This window comes from Crassostrea angulata, chromosome 1 (assembly GCF_025612915.1).
Source record: "Crassostrea angulata isolate pt1a10 chromosome 1, ASM2561291v2, whole genome shotgun sequence".
Lineage (NCBI taxonomy): Eukaryota > Metazoa > Mollusca > Bivalvia > Ostreida > Ostreidae > Magallana > Magallana angulata.
The window spans coordinates 20,280,764-20,295,301 of record NC_069111.1 but is presented as its reverse complement, the minus strand read 5'-3'; the positions used below and the strand labels follow the sequence as shown (position 1 = coordinate 20,295,301).

General features: G+C 34.2%; 2 protein-coding genes across 4 annotated transcripts in view; one reads left to right on the top strand and one right to left on the bottom strand.

The window, feature by feature from the left end:
- Positions 1-14,538, bottom strand: part of LOC128171692 (syndetin-like) — a 25,861-nt gene extending 11,323 nt beyond the window's left edge. The window contains exons 1-15 of one of the 2 annotated variants that reach the window (XM_052837466.1): positions 14,385-14,538; positions 13,760-13,837; positions 13,251-13,355; positions 13,045-13,116; positions 12,809-12,933; positions 12,419-12,536; positions 12,275-12,310; positions 11,703-11,785; positions 10,184-10,325; positions 9,774-9,914; positions 9,390-9,519; positions 8,893-9,064; positions 8,361-8,459; positions 7,795-7,885; positions 6,598-6,621 (exon numbers count right to left, since the gene is read on the bottom strand). In XM_052837466.1, the coding sequence (XP_052693426.1) occupies positions 6,598-6,621; positions 7,795-7,885; positions 8,361-8,459; positions 8,893-9,064; positions 9,390-9,519; positions 9,774-9,914; positions 10,184-10,325; positions 11,703-11,785; positions 12,275-12,310; positions 12,419-12,536; positions 12,809-12,933; positions 13,045-13,116; positions 13,251-13,355; positions 13,760-13,837; positions 14,385-14,426 (1,458 nt within the window). In that variant the 5' untranslated portion in view covers positions 14,427-14,538. The remainder of the gene's footprint in view (positions 1-6,597; positions 6,622-7,794; positions 7,886-8,360; positions 8,460-8,892; positions 9,065-9,389; positions 9,520-9,773; positions 9,915-10,183; positions 10,326-11,702; positions 11,786-12,274; positions 12,311-12,418; positions 12,537-12,808; positions 12,934-13,044; positions 13,117-13,250; positions 13,356-13,759; positions 13,838-14,384) is intronic. The other variant, XM_052837473.1, reaches the window with a different exon arrangement.
- LOC128171723 (uncharacterized) lies at positions 260-6,460 on the top strand. 2 transcript variants are annotated; one of them, XM_052837490.1, is made up of 6 exons: positions 260-563; positions 1,011-1,084; positions 2,536-2,789; positions 3,672-3,843; positions 4,295-4,546; positions 5,836-6,460. In XM_052837490.1, exons 2-6 carry the CDS (start codon positions 1,018-1,020, stop codon positions 6,192-6,194), a joined length of 1,104 nt encoding a protein of 367 aa, XP_052693450.1. In that variant the 5' UTR covers positions 260-563; positions 1,011-1,017; the 3' UTR covers positions 6,195-6,460. The 2 variants fall into 2 exon arrangements, with proteins under 2 accessions (XP_052693450.1, XP_052693456.1); XM_052837496.1 differs by having other exon boundaries at positions 262-563; positions 4,295-4,462.

Genomic DNA, 14,538 nt, shown 5'->3' with positions numbered 1-14,538 from the left:
CTAATCTGAAATATTTAATAACGCCAGATAGGCTCGGCTCGACTTACGTAAACTTCAAAGCCTACACTGTTAATTACAAATGTCTGTGGCGTAATTGATTATAAGAAGGAAATCTCGAACAACCATCTTTATAAATAAATCAATGATAATGGCGATATCGTAAGACACACCAAAACAGCAAAGCCGTACATTCGTCACAGTCAAATTTATGTGTTGAAAAAATCTCTTTTTTTTCCATATCGATCTAATATCTACGAAATGCGAAGCTAGCCTCGGAGAGAGGCGCGAGAGCTACAGTCCTCGACATCATTACATTCCCAGATAAATCACAATGTGTACGTCCTGAAAATGTCGTTCGCGAAACTCTAAGAATCCGATTTGACATGTTTTAATCCCGATTAACTGAGCAGGGAGAAAGAAACTGGGTTTTGCTCTATGTATCAACAAGTGAATCACGACTCGTTTCCGTTTTCTCTTCAGTGGTATCTTCCGCTTGGCCGACCTTTTCCAGTTTCAGTGTGAATAAACGAACGGGGATATAGGCGTGATTTTCTAACAAACACGTATGTATTTAGAACTACAACAGATTCTTATTTTGTTTAAGTCCGTATAAATTATTATCAAAATAATCATTTGAATTGATTCCTGGTAAAAGAGAAGTAAACGAATCTTGTTAATTTATTGAAATCTCAGCTGCAGTTTTATTTTCATAACCACATAACACGTGTGGTGCCAAGATCCGCTTCATATTCTCTGTTAATCTAACTTCAGTATCTCTGTAGTCCATAAAATATTATAAATCGATACATCGACTAGATTTATACAGACCAATTCTCTAACGACCTACTGCCCTTCTCAATGTCCTTGTCGGCAAACGCACGGCAAAAACTACACACAACCATCGACAAACAATTAATCACGTATTAATCACGAACTAATATTGATTTGTTTTTTTTCAATTATGATGATTAATAATTTCTTCTTTTCATCTCTCTTTATTTTTTTCCTAGCTTCACAATGGCAGGATTATCTGAGGCAGTCATCTTCCTCTGGCTCTTTCATTGCGCGTTAGCGCAAAGAATGCGTGAGTAAAAATAACTCCAGTAAAACTCTACTCCGATAGAGGATGTTGATGTTTTTTTCTTTCCCCCAAGCACTGACCTTCAGATGAGATATGTTCGCGAAGTCTTACAAAACAGATGTCAAGATTCCTGATCGAACAGATCAAAGTGGAATACTCTCGTGGGAGATAACTCAAAATTAAAACTTTCAACCCCCCCCCCCTTTCCAAATTGGTAAACGGTAATGCCCTAGCCCTAGCTGAAACAACTAGCTGAGCATACATATGTTTTTGTCGACCTTTCATTGATAAAAGGAACAGGAAATTGTAATAGATGTGAATAAATTATTAAAAAATGGATAATAAAGAAAAAAAAAATCATCTCTCTAGTCTTTCATAGCAAAAACTGATACACTGGTTCAAAGGAACAATTTGCAACCATACATGTATGTTTCTGGTTGACCTTAAGAAATAAAACGAATTGGAAATTCAGGAAACTATAAATTAAACAAAAATGAAGCCTATAGCAAGTGCAGCATTTTTAGGAATTCATTATTACATCAGAGAGTAGCGGATACACTGAACGACTGTTCATATTAATATACCAAAGACGCCGGTTATATTTAATCAATCAAGTTATGGCTGCTGCTATGTAAATGTCTTTCTGAGATCATGTGTCATATTTCCTGCCCTTTTCTCTCATTGATTAAATTTGTCATGCAAGAAACATATTAAGTTTGCTCTACTCAATAAAAAATATCTTTACTTCCATGGAAATAATTTCCTTAACACCCAACAGAAAATTATTTAGTCACAGATCTATGTTATCATGAAAAAAAGCCTGAACATTGTCTGTGAGGCCATAGGATTTAAATTAAAAATTGTCCTTCTTTGCACACAAACAATATAGTAATTTTGGCATCCCATATAGCAGTGGTTAAGAAGATTACCTCTAAGACAAATAAGACACAATCAAGCATTTTTCACAAAGAGTATATTGTGCCTGATAGTTGTCCAAAGAACACTTTATACAAACTAATGCTGGCAGTCATAACAAAACATCAACCTTGTAAGCATACATGCATCACCTTCTTAACTTGCTTATGTACAATGAGATAATGCTGATGTATTTTGCTAGACATATTACATGTATTAAATCCACATGTATATTCTTTAATTAGAAAGGCAATGACAATAAAGCAATGATATAAAAGGGTTTGGTAATTACAAGGAAGGGATAGAAAGAAAAAAGACTGACATTTTCATATCAAAAAAAAATTTAAATTTATGTAGTGTAGATATAAATTTAATTTCTTTAAAAGAAATAGACAGGTTCCCTAGCTACAACCTCATGTTAATTTTCACATTGATGTGGCAGTAACCATGACGACTATAGAGAAAAGATAGTCCTTTGGATTTTTTTTTAAATTAAAAAATTTCCCATACTATAACTAATAGTTTGTGAAACGTTTCAGTTTATATCAGTGGAACTACTGCCGGTACGAACAACACGTGTGGAGGGAGCTTCACCCTGGCCCCTCGCTCCACAGAGAATGTGACCCTTCTGGTCAGCAAGGACCGCCTACCCAGGGGCTACTGTGAGGTCACGGTGGGAATCAACAACTCTCAGAGATGCAGGCGCCAGATATGTGTGCAGGGAGCAGGTGCTCTAGAAAATACTGGGATGATCTTCAAGTTTACATCCAGTCCTAGTGGCCAAACAGATGAGGTGGGTTTATATCTGATTCTCAGATTTTCTTTTTTTTTTTTGGTCCCCTTCGGCATTATAAGAGTACCATTTGTTAAAATTACTGTACCTCATTAATATACATGTATATGAATTTTCATTAAAATCAGACATATCAGTACATGTTCTGGCAAGGAAGGTTTTAAATTGGCACATACTGTAAATTCCTAATTAAATGCGAGTAATTTATATCCGCGTAAAAACGCGAGAAGCACCCATCACAGATTTTAGAATCTCGCCTTTATTTTCTTACGGTTGGGGACTATAAGAAATATGGATAAATGTTCCGCGATCGCGATTTTATATTCTCCAGATTGGATAAAATACAGCGGGATCGTAGAATTAAGTACTCACGTAATATAAGGAATTTACAGTATAAAGACACTCCTTTTTTATCTGATTGTTGGATAACGTTAAACCTTTCTAATGTTATACATGTACTTGTTCTACTTTTAAAAAATCAACTTCCTATTTTGAAAAATGTAGGAGGAGTTATCCATACTATGGGGGTACCCTATATGCAATATTCTACAAGAAAATAACTAAGCTCAACAGCTAGTATTATTCTCACGAATTATCAAAAATCAAAATCCCAGTGCTATGCACATCTCTGATATATGTACAATTGATCAGCAAACCATCAATTCCCTTCCTTGAAAACTGGGGAAGGAGTAATCTGTGCATTAGGGGTAACCCTTTAGGCAACGCGTCCCCGCGAACCCGCCATTTTCACCATTTCAATAACCAGATTTTTTGCTTTAGAAAACCCTGTTAAAAACACTAGGTGAAAATAACCCTGTATACAATATACTTGTTAATTCATTATTTTTTACAAATTGATTTGAATTTTCTTATTGATTTCAGTACAGGGGACCATATACAAATCTCACAAGTGGAAAATGTTTTGATGCATACTCATTATTCGTCAACATTAGTGAACCCGAGTCTGTCGGTAATAACTTCGACTTTCAACTGACTTTTCGTCCCACTTGTAATGACAGCAACTCAGCGTCTGACATAGCTTCATCCGATGCAGGTAAATCTTGTTCACTAGCTGCTTCACAAGAAAGTACAGCCATCCAATATCATGATTTATATAGAAAAAAAGATTGTGAAATTTATCCTAATCCAGTAAAAAAAGTCTAATGGACAATGTAGCACTGCAAAATCCAAAAACATTAAAATTCTTAAAGACAATACCGTTAATTGTTTGATTATTGTATCAATTTGATTTAGTATTGGTTCTTGCAATTTAAAAAAGTAAAAGAAAAGCATGGTTATAAGTACTGTATAGTGCAAACAAGCAAATTTTCAATATTTCATGAATTGATAGACTTGTTTGTATACGTTACGATTCTTTTCTCCTCAACAGACTAAATGATTCCATACTACATCAATATAAATAATGATTCCACTGTTTAAATGTGTCATAAATAATATAGGCTATCTCTGACTATAAGAGAGGAATGTGTATGTTGTATTTTCAGACAGCCAAGCTCTGAACACAAAGGAGGAGCTAGAGCAGGCCGTGATTCTGACCACTGTGTATGGGGCCATTACAGGGGTCTGTCTGGCATTCAGCTTCCTCATCATTCTTTTCATTACCTACTGCTATTACAAGTCCTATCCCTATGGCAACAAGAAACGCGAACCTGGTAAGAGTCTAGCTCTCTTCATTCTCTTCATTACCTACTGCTATTACAAGTCCTATCCCTATGGCAACAAGAAACGCGAACCTGGTAAGAGTCTAGCTCTCTTCATTCTCTTCATTACCTACTGCTATTACAAGTCCTATCCCTATGGCAACAAGAAATGCGAACCTGGTAAGAGTCTAGCTGATCTCACATGAAATACTGCAAATATGAATTTTTCTGTGGAATTCTACTATTTAAATGTGTACTTTTTTTGTGGTATCATCTCACAGACATTAAATTAAATTGCATGAATTCAGAAAAGCTGAAAAATATATGTACCTATTTTGGAATCCAACCAAAATTCAAACCCATAGTTAAAAAACAGCAGAAGTGCATGTACTGTAAATTCTTTATATTACATGATTACCGGTATTTAATTCCATGATCTCTCTGTTTTGTATCAAATTGCGAGAATATAAAATCGTGAATGTGGATCTTTTATTCTTGATTCTTATAGTTCTCAACTCTAAGAAAATAATGGCGAGATTTTAAAATCCGCGTAGGATGCTTCTTGCAATTTTACACCAATATTAATTCCTCGCATCTAATTAGGAATCTACAGTATTGTTTATCATTCTTATCAATCACCCTGGTGGCAAAGCAATTATTGAAGTCTGTTATAGGTTGTTTTGTTTCAGGAAACATATTTGAAAAAATAGGTATTCTAAAATTGTATTACTCGATCATCAGCATTAAATTAAGCAGAATTGCATACAGTTGAACTTAGATATCTCGAACACTGATATCTCAAATGTAACGGATATGTTGAATTGATTTGTGAGCCCCAACCACTTCTTTTGTAAGTAGTTTACCCTCAATATATGGAATACTCAGAAATCTCGAAGTTTTAAAACAGTCCCATCTAGTTTAAGAAAAAGTAGTTTGACATAGCGAAAGCTCATTCTACTGGTATATTGTTTGTTAATGTGGAGAAGGAGAGAAGATTACATTATTAACAACAGTAGTTTATGATGATCGATGTACATGTACTGTGGAATCATTAGAATTTGTGGTGGCTCAATTTTTGTGGTATTCGTTAGGTAGCCCTCCCCTTTGACTTTACATCCTCAACGAAGACCAAATTGGTTTTCGTTGAGGATGTAAAGTCAAAGGGGAGGGCTATCTAACGAATACCACAAATTTAAAAAGAGAAATCTTTCTTATTGAAACTGAAAACTGTCACATCCTTGAATTTCAATCCCCTTGAATGAGCAAAAAACCCCAAATCCACGAAAATTGGCCCCCACAAATTTTAAATGATTCCACAGTATATGATAATAAGAGATAATATAAATATACATTTGATTTTTTCATTGTATTCATTCTTACAACAGTTCAAAAGAAACAAGCACCTGCCAGCTCAGACAAAAAGGACATTAATAAGGAGAGAAACATGGAGGAGATGAAATTACTAGGACCTGCGGAGCCAGTCGGTGATTCTTCAGGTCTGGGTGTATCTGACGGAGATGTAGTGGACTTGGAGGAGGGTTCCAGCTCAAAGAAAGGGGAACCAGATAGTGGTGAGGAGGAAAAGCAAGAATCAGTCACTGTGGAGAAGGAAACCACGCAAGAAAATGTGGAGAAGAGCGAAGTAAATGTGGAAGAGAAGAAGGGAAATGACTTTGTAGATGTGGATTTGAAAACGCCAGAAGCAGAGAAGAGCCTGCAAGCTGCCTCATTGGATTCAGATTAATTAACATTGGATGTAGAAAAAAAAAGTTTTGATTTTAATTCCAGTATGATATTTTTATTTTATATCTGATAAATAAAAACCAACATTTAATACATGAGCGCAAACTAGACATAACTGAATACCTGTAATTGTAGATTGTCGGATAAATGTTGTCATGAAATGTGTGTAAATGTTGACCTGTGTATAGTAGCTCAATGGAGTGTTTAAAATCATGATGTTCATGGGTTTTTTTATAAAAAAATAAAGAAATTTTATAATTCTTGCAATTCAACATTCTGAAGTCATTCACAGAGAAGGAAAAGCTGTATGTTTGGGGAGAATGGATAAAATTTATGTTATGGATAACTCATGAATCAATAGATCATGCAGAGGTAATATATTAGAAATTATACTGATTCCTGACCTGGTTTATCAGCTGTGTTTTCCCCTGATAAGACAATGAAAATCATCTGATTTGGGTTGTATGATTATGGTTGACGTCTTGGTAACCGACATATGTGTAGTTCTTGGAACAGCCAATGTTAATACAGGGTTGTGATCATCAGAGAACTCATTTCATAACAAACCGGATAAAAATTAATATCTGCTTTTGCATACTTAAAATTTATATGCCAAATGCTTTGAGAATTTTGAGTTTTTGTTGTTGTGTATGGATGCTCCATTAACTCGAGTGAATACTGTTTACAAGGAAATATGCCCCCTTTTTTTTTTTGGCCCCTTTTGCACTTGTCAGTGGGCGAATTTAAGACTGGAAATTCCAAAGTCTCAAGTTATCTCTCTTTAACCAAAACTGTGTCTGGGCGTATTCTGGATGGGCGAAACTGTTTGCAAGTGTAGAAGCGCAAAAATTAGAATGGGCGAAAATAATGCTGTATACAGTATGTTTTCATAGCATTTCAATTATTTAAGTAGAATTTTAATATGGATAATCTCCTTTTATTGAGTTTTTTTAATTGAGTATAAATATTGATAAGATGTTATTTTCGTAATTTGCATCCAGTTCAAATTCTTAAAAAAATGGTTTCAGAAAATGGAGTAAGGAAGCATTTTATTCACGTTTCATAATAACTGTTGATATGATCATTGTTAACATTCGGCAAAAATATAAACCCAGTTTAAGGTTTAATCAAAACTCAGAGGCAACAATTTTTATGGATTTTGTGAAAGTCACATTCTCAAGGATAAATGTGGCCAATAATCCTATCAATACAGTGTTAGTAGATATTAAATTGCACATCAATAAACATTTTATTTTGTGGATTAACTCGACAAATAAATCTGTGAAAATTGGTATTAGAACCATTTTAACAAGGAATTGGATTTTCAGTAGGACTTACTATCTATTTGTTGCATCAAAACAAATTAAAAATGACGCTGGTTTCAAGTGGAATATACACTGATAGCATAGTCTCAGCTCAAAAGCCAGACAAATCTTGTTGATTTCAAAGAGCAAAGGCTTAGTGGCCTACGATGAAATAGACAGGCCTACGTCACATTGTTGTTTGACACCAACTACCTCTTGTTAAAATGGTTCTATGTTTACAAAGCCACAGTGATATCTAGAAACCAAGCAAGCCAATACAATAACGCAATGCCTTACCAAGAGCTGTACGTAGGAGAAGGATAGCTTGACAGGACACAGTTCCCAACCCTCGTTCTCCAGAAACATACGCAGCTCCTCCATGCGGTACCTGTGGGTAAATTGTACCATATATTACACACTGTGACAATATTACTGTGTTATGTTTACTGTGGATTCCTAATTATACACAAGGAATTAATATTAATATCCGCATAAAATCGTGAGAGGTACATCTCGCAAATTTTATTTTTCGGACCAATGTAAACTAAACAGAACTACGATAAAAATTCAGCTTTCGCGATTTTATATTCTTGTGATTTGGTGCAAAAGGGTTGAATCGCGGAATTAAGTACTCGCGTAAAATAAGGAATTCAGAGCATCATATATGAGACTTATCATAAGGATCTACAAATACATGTACATAACTGCAAATTTTTATTCAAACTTGTTCATGTGTACATATGCTTTAAGTCAAAGTAGTGAAAATACTAATTTGGGAGTTGATTTTTTAGCAGCATTGTTTGACCAACGACTGAAATGAATAACAGCTCTAGAAACAAATTTGATCAGTTCCTGGTCCTCACCTGTGGTGGTTTTTGAAGTAGTTCAGACTCTGTTGTTTTAGGGAATCCTGAAGACCTTCTGATTTGCTCTTACAGAATTCCTCTCCAATCTCTATCATTCTTATGTTGAATAAAAAAAATATTATTAATTGTTAGCATTTAATATATAAAAGCATATACTGTAGATTCCTTATAAAACATGAGGAATAATTGCCCATGTAAAATTGGGGGAAGCACATCTTGCTGATTTTAAAATCTCACTTTTATTTTTCAAACAGATTTCAACTCAGATTTCATATATAGTCTTGTGATTTAATGCAAAACAGTTGAATCGCAGAATTACCGGTAAGTGCTCACATAAAATAAGGATTCTGCAGTATTCAAATTATTCTGAGTTAATCTGTATTTACAGAATTGTAAATATAGTTCTGTAAATCTAAAGTACATTACATACCATAAAGTGTATCTATTCATACAGGCATCACATGTATGACATTTACATATATTTTTGCATATATGGTACATAAATGTATATGCCATGATCTAAAATCACCTGTTGACTAGATCTAGCACGCGGATAAATTCCTCCAGTTTGAATCCGGATAAATCTGTTCCTAGCACATAGATCTTGACTTTCGACTGCACATCTTGCCAGATCCGACTGAGCCCGTGTTCCAGCTTCTGTTTGATGTAGTGTTTTGTAAAGTCTGCTTGAGCTTTACCATCTACAAAACAAGAACAAATTGTCTTTATTATATTGTTAATACATGTAAATTATTTCTTCTTTTTTAAATGCATGCAGATAAGCATGTTCATGTAATTAAAATTTGTTTCAACCTCAGTCAAATTGAATGATCCATTAAATAATCAAACAATTTCTTGGAATAAAAATCCATATTTAGTACCCACTTGTAAAACTGTTGAAAAATCCAAATCAGCATAATCAGTTATTGAGGATTTCTCATTTCAAGACCATTTGGCAATACATAAACATGTTATTTAAAGCAAGATAATGCATGATGAAATTCTTAATCTTTAGTCTTTACAGACCTTCTGTCTCCTCAGACTCCTCCTCATGCTCCTCATGCCACCGTATTGTCTTGTGATAGCTCCTCATGACCTCCCATAATGCTTTGCTCAGGTCAATCAGACAGGGTGTAAAACTTTCTTGTGTAACACTCTAATGAAATAAAATATTTCCTCATTATAAAATATGACTTTGACACACATGAACATTTTATTTAAAACACAAACTGTTTTGTTATGTGCAAGTGCCTAATGTTACAATTTGTAGTTATATGAGTAATACATGTAGAAATCTCCTTCTCATAAACTGTGCTCTTCGTGCAAATAAAATTGAGAAGGAATATGTACACCCAATTTATCAGCTTTATGTCCACAAAGTAGGCCACATCAGCAGCTTATAATCCTTACCTTACATAGATCTGTGTACTGTCTCTTGTGGAAATTTTCTCGTCCTGTACCAGAACACAGCTCTACGTATCCTAGTACTATCTGGAATGCTGTGTTGTGTATGGCACTGGTAAAATGCATGTGGAGTTGGTCCATAGCCGTCTGGAAAAAAAGTATATTGTATTCTGAAAAGAATTTCTACTCTTTGCACACCTAGAGATAATTATGCTCTGACTTTGTGGGCATTTTTTTTTTTTGTCATTTATATACCGGGTATTTTCTCTTTCCACAGTTTGAAGTGGAGGTAATACAGAGAACCTGTGTAACAGCCAAGCTTAACTATTAAATTTGATATAATTCACTACATTCAAAAGATAAACATACTAAGTATATATTTTTCAACAAGATTTTATAACTAAATTTCCTCAGACCTGAGTTTTCCCAAGCAGCCTGTAAGCTGTCTGTACTTTCTCATAGTGAGTCTCATCAAAATTGCTGCAGGTCTTGGACAATGCCACATCAATCTGTTCCTCTATCATCACCAGTGTATCCTGGAGTTTGGAGTTCAACTCACTACAATGATACTTGAAATATTAATAGATTGTGTATATTGACCTGATAAAGGTTCTGTATGTATTGACCTAATACAGAAAAGTGTATTGTGTATTTACCAGATATAGGAGATTGTCTGTGTGTATTGACCAAATACAGGTGTTTATCTGTGTGTATTGACCTGATACAGGAGATTTTCTGTGTGTATTGACTTGATACAGCAGATTGTCTGTATATTGTCCTGATACTGGAGATAATGTGTATTGACTTGATACAGGAGATTGTCTGTGTGTATTGACCTGATACAGGAGATTGTGTGTATTGACTTGATACAGGAGATTGTCTGTGTGTATTGACCTGATACAGGTGATTGTTTGTGTGTATTGACCTGATACAGGAGATTTTCTGTGTGTATTGACCTAATACAGGAGATTTTCTGAGTGTATTGACTTGATACAGCAGATTGTCTGTGTATTGTCCTGATACTGGAGATTGTCTGTGTGTATTGACCTGATACAGGTGATTGTCTGTGTGTATTGACCTGATACAGGAGATTGTCGATGTGTATTGACCTGAAACAGGAGATTTTCTGTGTGTATTGACTTGATACAGGAGATTATCTGTGTGTATTGAACTGATACAGGAGATTTTCTGTGTGTATTGACTTGATGCAGGAAATTGTTTGTGTGTATTGACCTGATACATGTGATTGTCTGTGTGTATTGACCTGATACAGGAGATTATCTGTGTGTATTGACCTGATATTGGAGATTTTTTGCGTGTATATTGACTTGATACAGCAGATTGTCTGTGTATTTACCTGATACTGAAGATTGTGTGTATTGACTTGATACAGGAGATTGTCTGTGTGTATTGACCTGATATTGGAGATTTTCTGTGTGTATTGACTTGATACAGGTGATTGTCTGTATATTGTCCTGATATTGGAGATTGTTTGTGTGTATTGACCTGATACAGGTGACTGTCTGTGTGTATTGACCTGAAACAGGAGATTGTCTATGTGTATTGACCTGAAACAGGAGATTGGCTGTGTGTATTGACTTGATACAGGTGATTGTCTGTGTGTATTGACCTGATATAGGACCTTGTCTGTGTGTATTGACCTGATACAGGAGATTTTCTGTGTGTATTGACTTATACAGGAGATGTCTGTGTGTATTGACCTGATACAATAGATTTTCTGTGTGTATTGACCTGATACAGGAGATTGTCTGTGTGTATTGACTTGATACAGGAGATTGTGTGTATTGACCTATACAGGAGATTGTCTGTGTGTATTGACCTAATACAGGAGATTTTCTGTGTGTATTGACCTGATACAGGTCACTTGATAGTTATCACTGACCTGATAAGGACAATGCTATTGTATGTACTGACCTGATACAGGTAAAGTGTTTGTAGGTGCTGGCAGCTTTTTGGCACTCTAAACAAAGTTGAATGGCCCCACAATAATCTTCCTCCTAATATCAAACCGCAAAAACTATTAGTGCTTAATTTTAAACAATTACGTGCATTGGATATGTAATTTTATTTTCTATTGGTTTAACAATTTAAATATGTCTGTGTTAAAAGACATAAGACTATTTGAAAACCGGTTGGTGAAGTAGTAAACCTGACCTAAAATTATTCAAACAATAATTTTAATACTAATATGCATATAAACAAATCTGATGAACTTTGACTTTTGACCCTAAAGATCAATAGGAATCATCCTGTACATATAAAGGTAGCACTACTTTTAATATGAAGTTTGACGCTTGGTTCTTAAAATGATAGTAAAAAAAAAATACTATAAGGTTCATTGAATGACAGACTGCTTGACTGACTGAGCAATGGACCATAATCTTTCAAGAGACTATTTCAAAAATACTTCTTGAATAATATCTATTAAAATCTTAAAATTTATTTTTGTTAAAAGTATCATAAATAAGCTATAACAGTTACTGTACCTCCATTAGTTCTCTTAGTCTCACATCTGTTCTTTGCTGGAAGTAGGGAAAGAAAACAAATAATTATTATGATTTTTGTGCTAAAAATTTCAGTGAGAGGTCTGCTTACTTCTTGAAAACCAATTCCATTCAATGAATGTTTACCAATGTTTTGATGGTTCTCAGTGACTTCATTATGCTAACCAGCTGCTGTCGCTTCCTATAGTTGGCCAACATGTTCAGACTAGCTGCAGTAAAGGTATCCCTGGCAGAAGACAACTGTCTGAAAATAGAAAAACAAATAAAAATTGTTCATATAAAACAAGTGCACCTAACTTCAATAATACCTTAACAGAATCACATGTAAATATACTGAACATTACACTGTACACTGTAGGTCATAAAATAGAAAGAGGAAGAAAGGCTGACAATTTTTCATAACAACATGTTCATGTAAATGTCATTACATGTAATGATATTTGATATTTTACTTATCACATTGAGGCATATTTTAAAACATTGGCATTAGCTTTTGAATAAAGAAACATCACAAACCTCCTGCCGTTGGCACAGATAACAGTGGCATATTGTAAAGTCTTCTGGAGGTCCATCACCCGCTGGAGTTCCCGGGCGTACGCAGGGTGGTTTTGAAGAACCAAGTCAGACACTTTTTTGGAAACCTACAGAATAATAATTTACATAATGCTGATGTCAGCGATAAAAAGGATTTTGACTTTTTAAAAAAAAAAAGAGGTAATAGACAGCTGCCAAATACAATTCATGATTCTTACCACTTGCAGTTGTTTTCTGAGTCTCTTTCTATCTAAATCAATGTCACCTAAATCCAGGACTTCTGGTAGTTTCTGAAGTGGGAACATAAATAAATCAGAAACAGCAAAGCAAATCATCACAACAAAATCAGTATTATTAAGATTTTCCTGACAATGAATTTGTACTTTATAAAATAGCAAATCAGCTATGAACAGTTACATCTTACCCGTAATTCATAATGACTGGTGTCAATGCCCTCGGTGTTGTAGTAAACTTTATCAATACCATCCAATATCTCTTGCTCTTCGTGGGGGTTACTTGGCTTAACTTGCTGCACACAAAAGAAGGTTTATCATAACATGTAATTTTTTGAAGCAAAATCTTCCAAAGGGCATCTTTTTTATTGATCTTCATAGTGTTTTTATAATTTTCTTTAAACAATATTTTTTTAAATCCCATGAAATACTAAGGAACAAAGCTTTTTAGAAGAGAATTTTCTTTGGAGAGGGTTTACATAGGTATAGCCTGTTGCCCAATCCTCTTGAATTATCAATAAGATATGTTTAAATCAATTAAGAGATATTATTCTTATTTACTGGTATTCATAATATAAGTACAATGATACATGCAAACTTTTGCATTATCCAGAGTGAGTCATGCACTACGTGCATAAGATATAACATTCATGAAATATAATACATGTAGTACCATCAAGTGCTTGTGACAACCCCTCACCTTATATTTGGTAACTACTGGTCCCCCGGTGAATGAATCATGGTTTATCACTTCCTCCGTGGGGGATACAAATGTATCCTGAAATCAGAGAAATATACGTAACTGATATTTTTTCTACTTTAAAAAAAGAGAAAATAAGCAGTCATCTATTTGTTTATAGATAGATTATTTGGGTATATATGAAATTTCAAGACAGATAATTCAATGGATTAATTTACAAATATGCAATACATTTTTTTTAAAAGAAAGAGTGGCTGATTATAAATATTGGATTTATATTATGATGACATTTCCTACCTTGTTTTATTGCATATATTTGTGTAATTGATTTAAAGCATTTATAAATTCAGATAATAAAAAAAATATTTTGTTGTTAACGCCCAACATACCCAGAGGCAACATATTAAAAACATCTAACGGTTCATACCTGGTGAATGATTTTGTGAAGTAATTTATAAAGCTATCAAATAAACTTCTGAATAACTGATAAATTGTGCGCTCAATCTCCTATTATCTAATAATCAGTTACGTGAAATCATTTTCTTAAGATGGAGTAAATTCGAGCGCATGTGTTTATTTAGCTGCTGACACGTCCACGTTAGTTTTCAGTTTGCAAATGACTTACCTGCTTTTTTAGAATTGACTTTATCTTATTTTTTAGGTCCATTTTAATTGTTAATATAATGGAGTTAAACAAAAATGCAGTTCATCATTTTTGTCAACTAACAGTTGTCTTGTATGTTGACAAAAAAAATTGGACAACTACGAGCAGACAACCC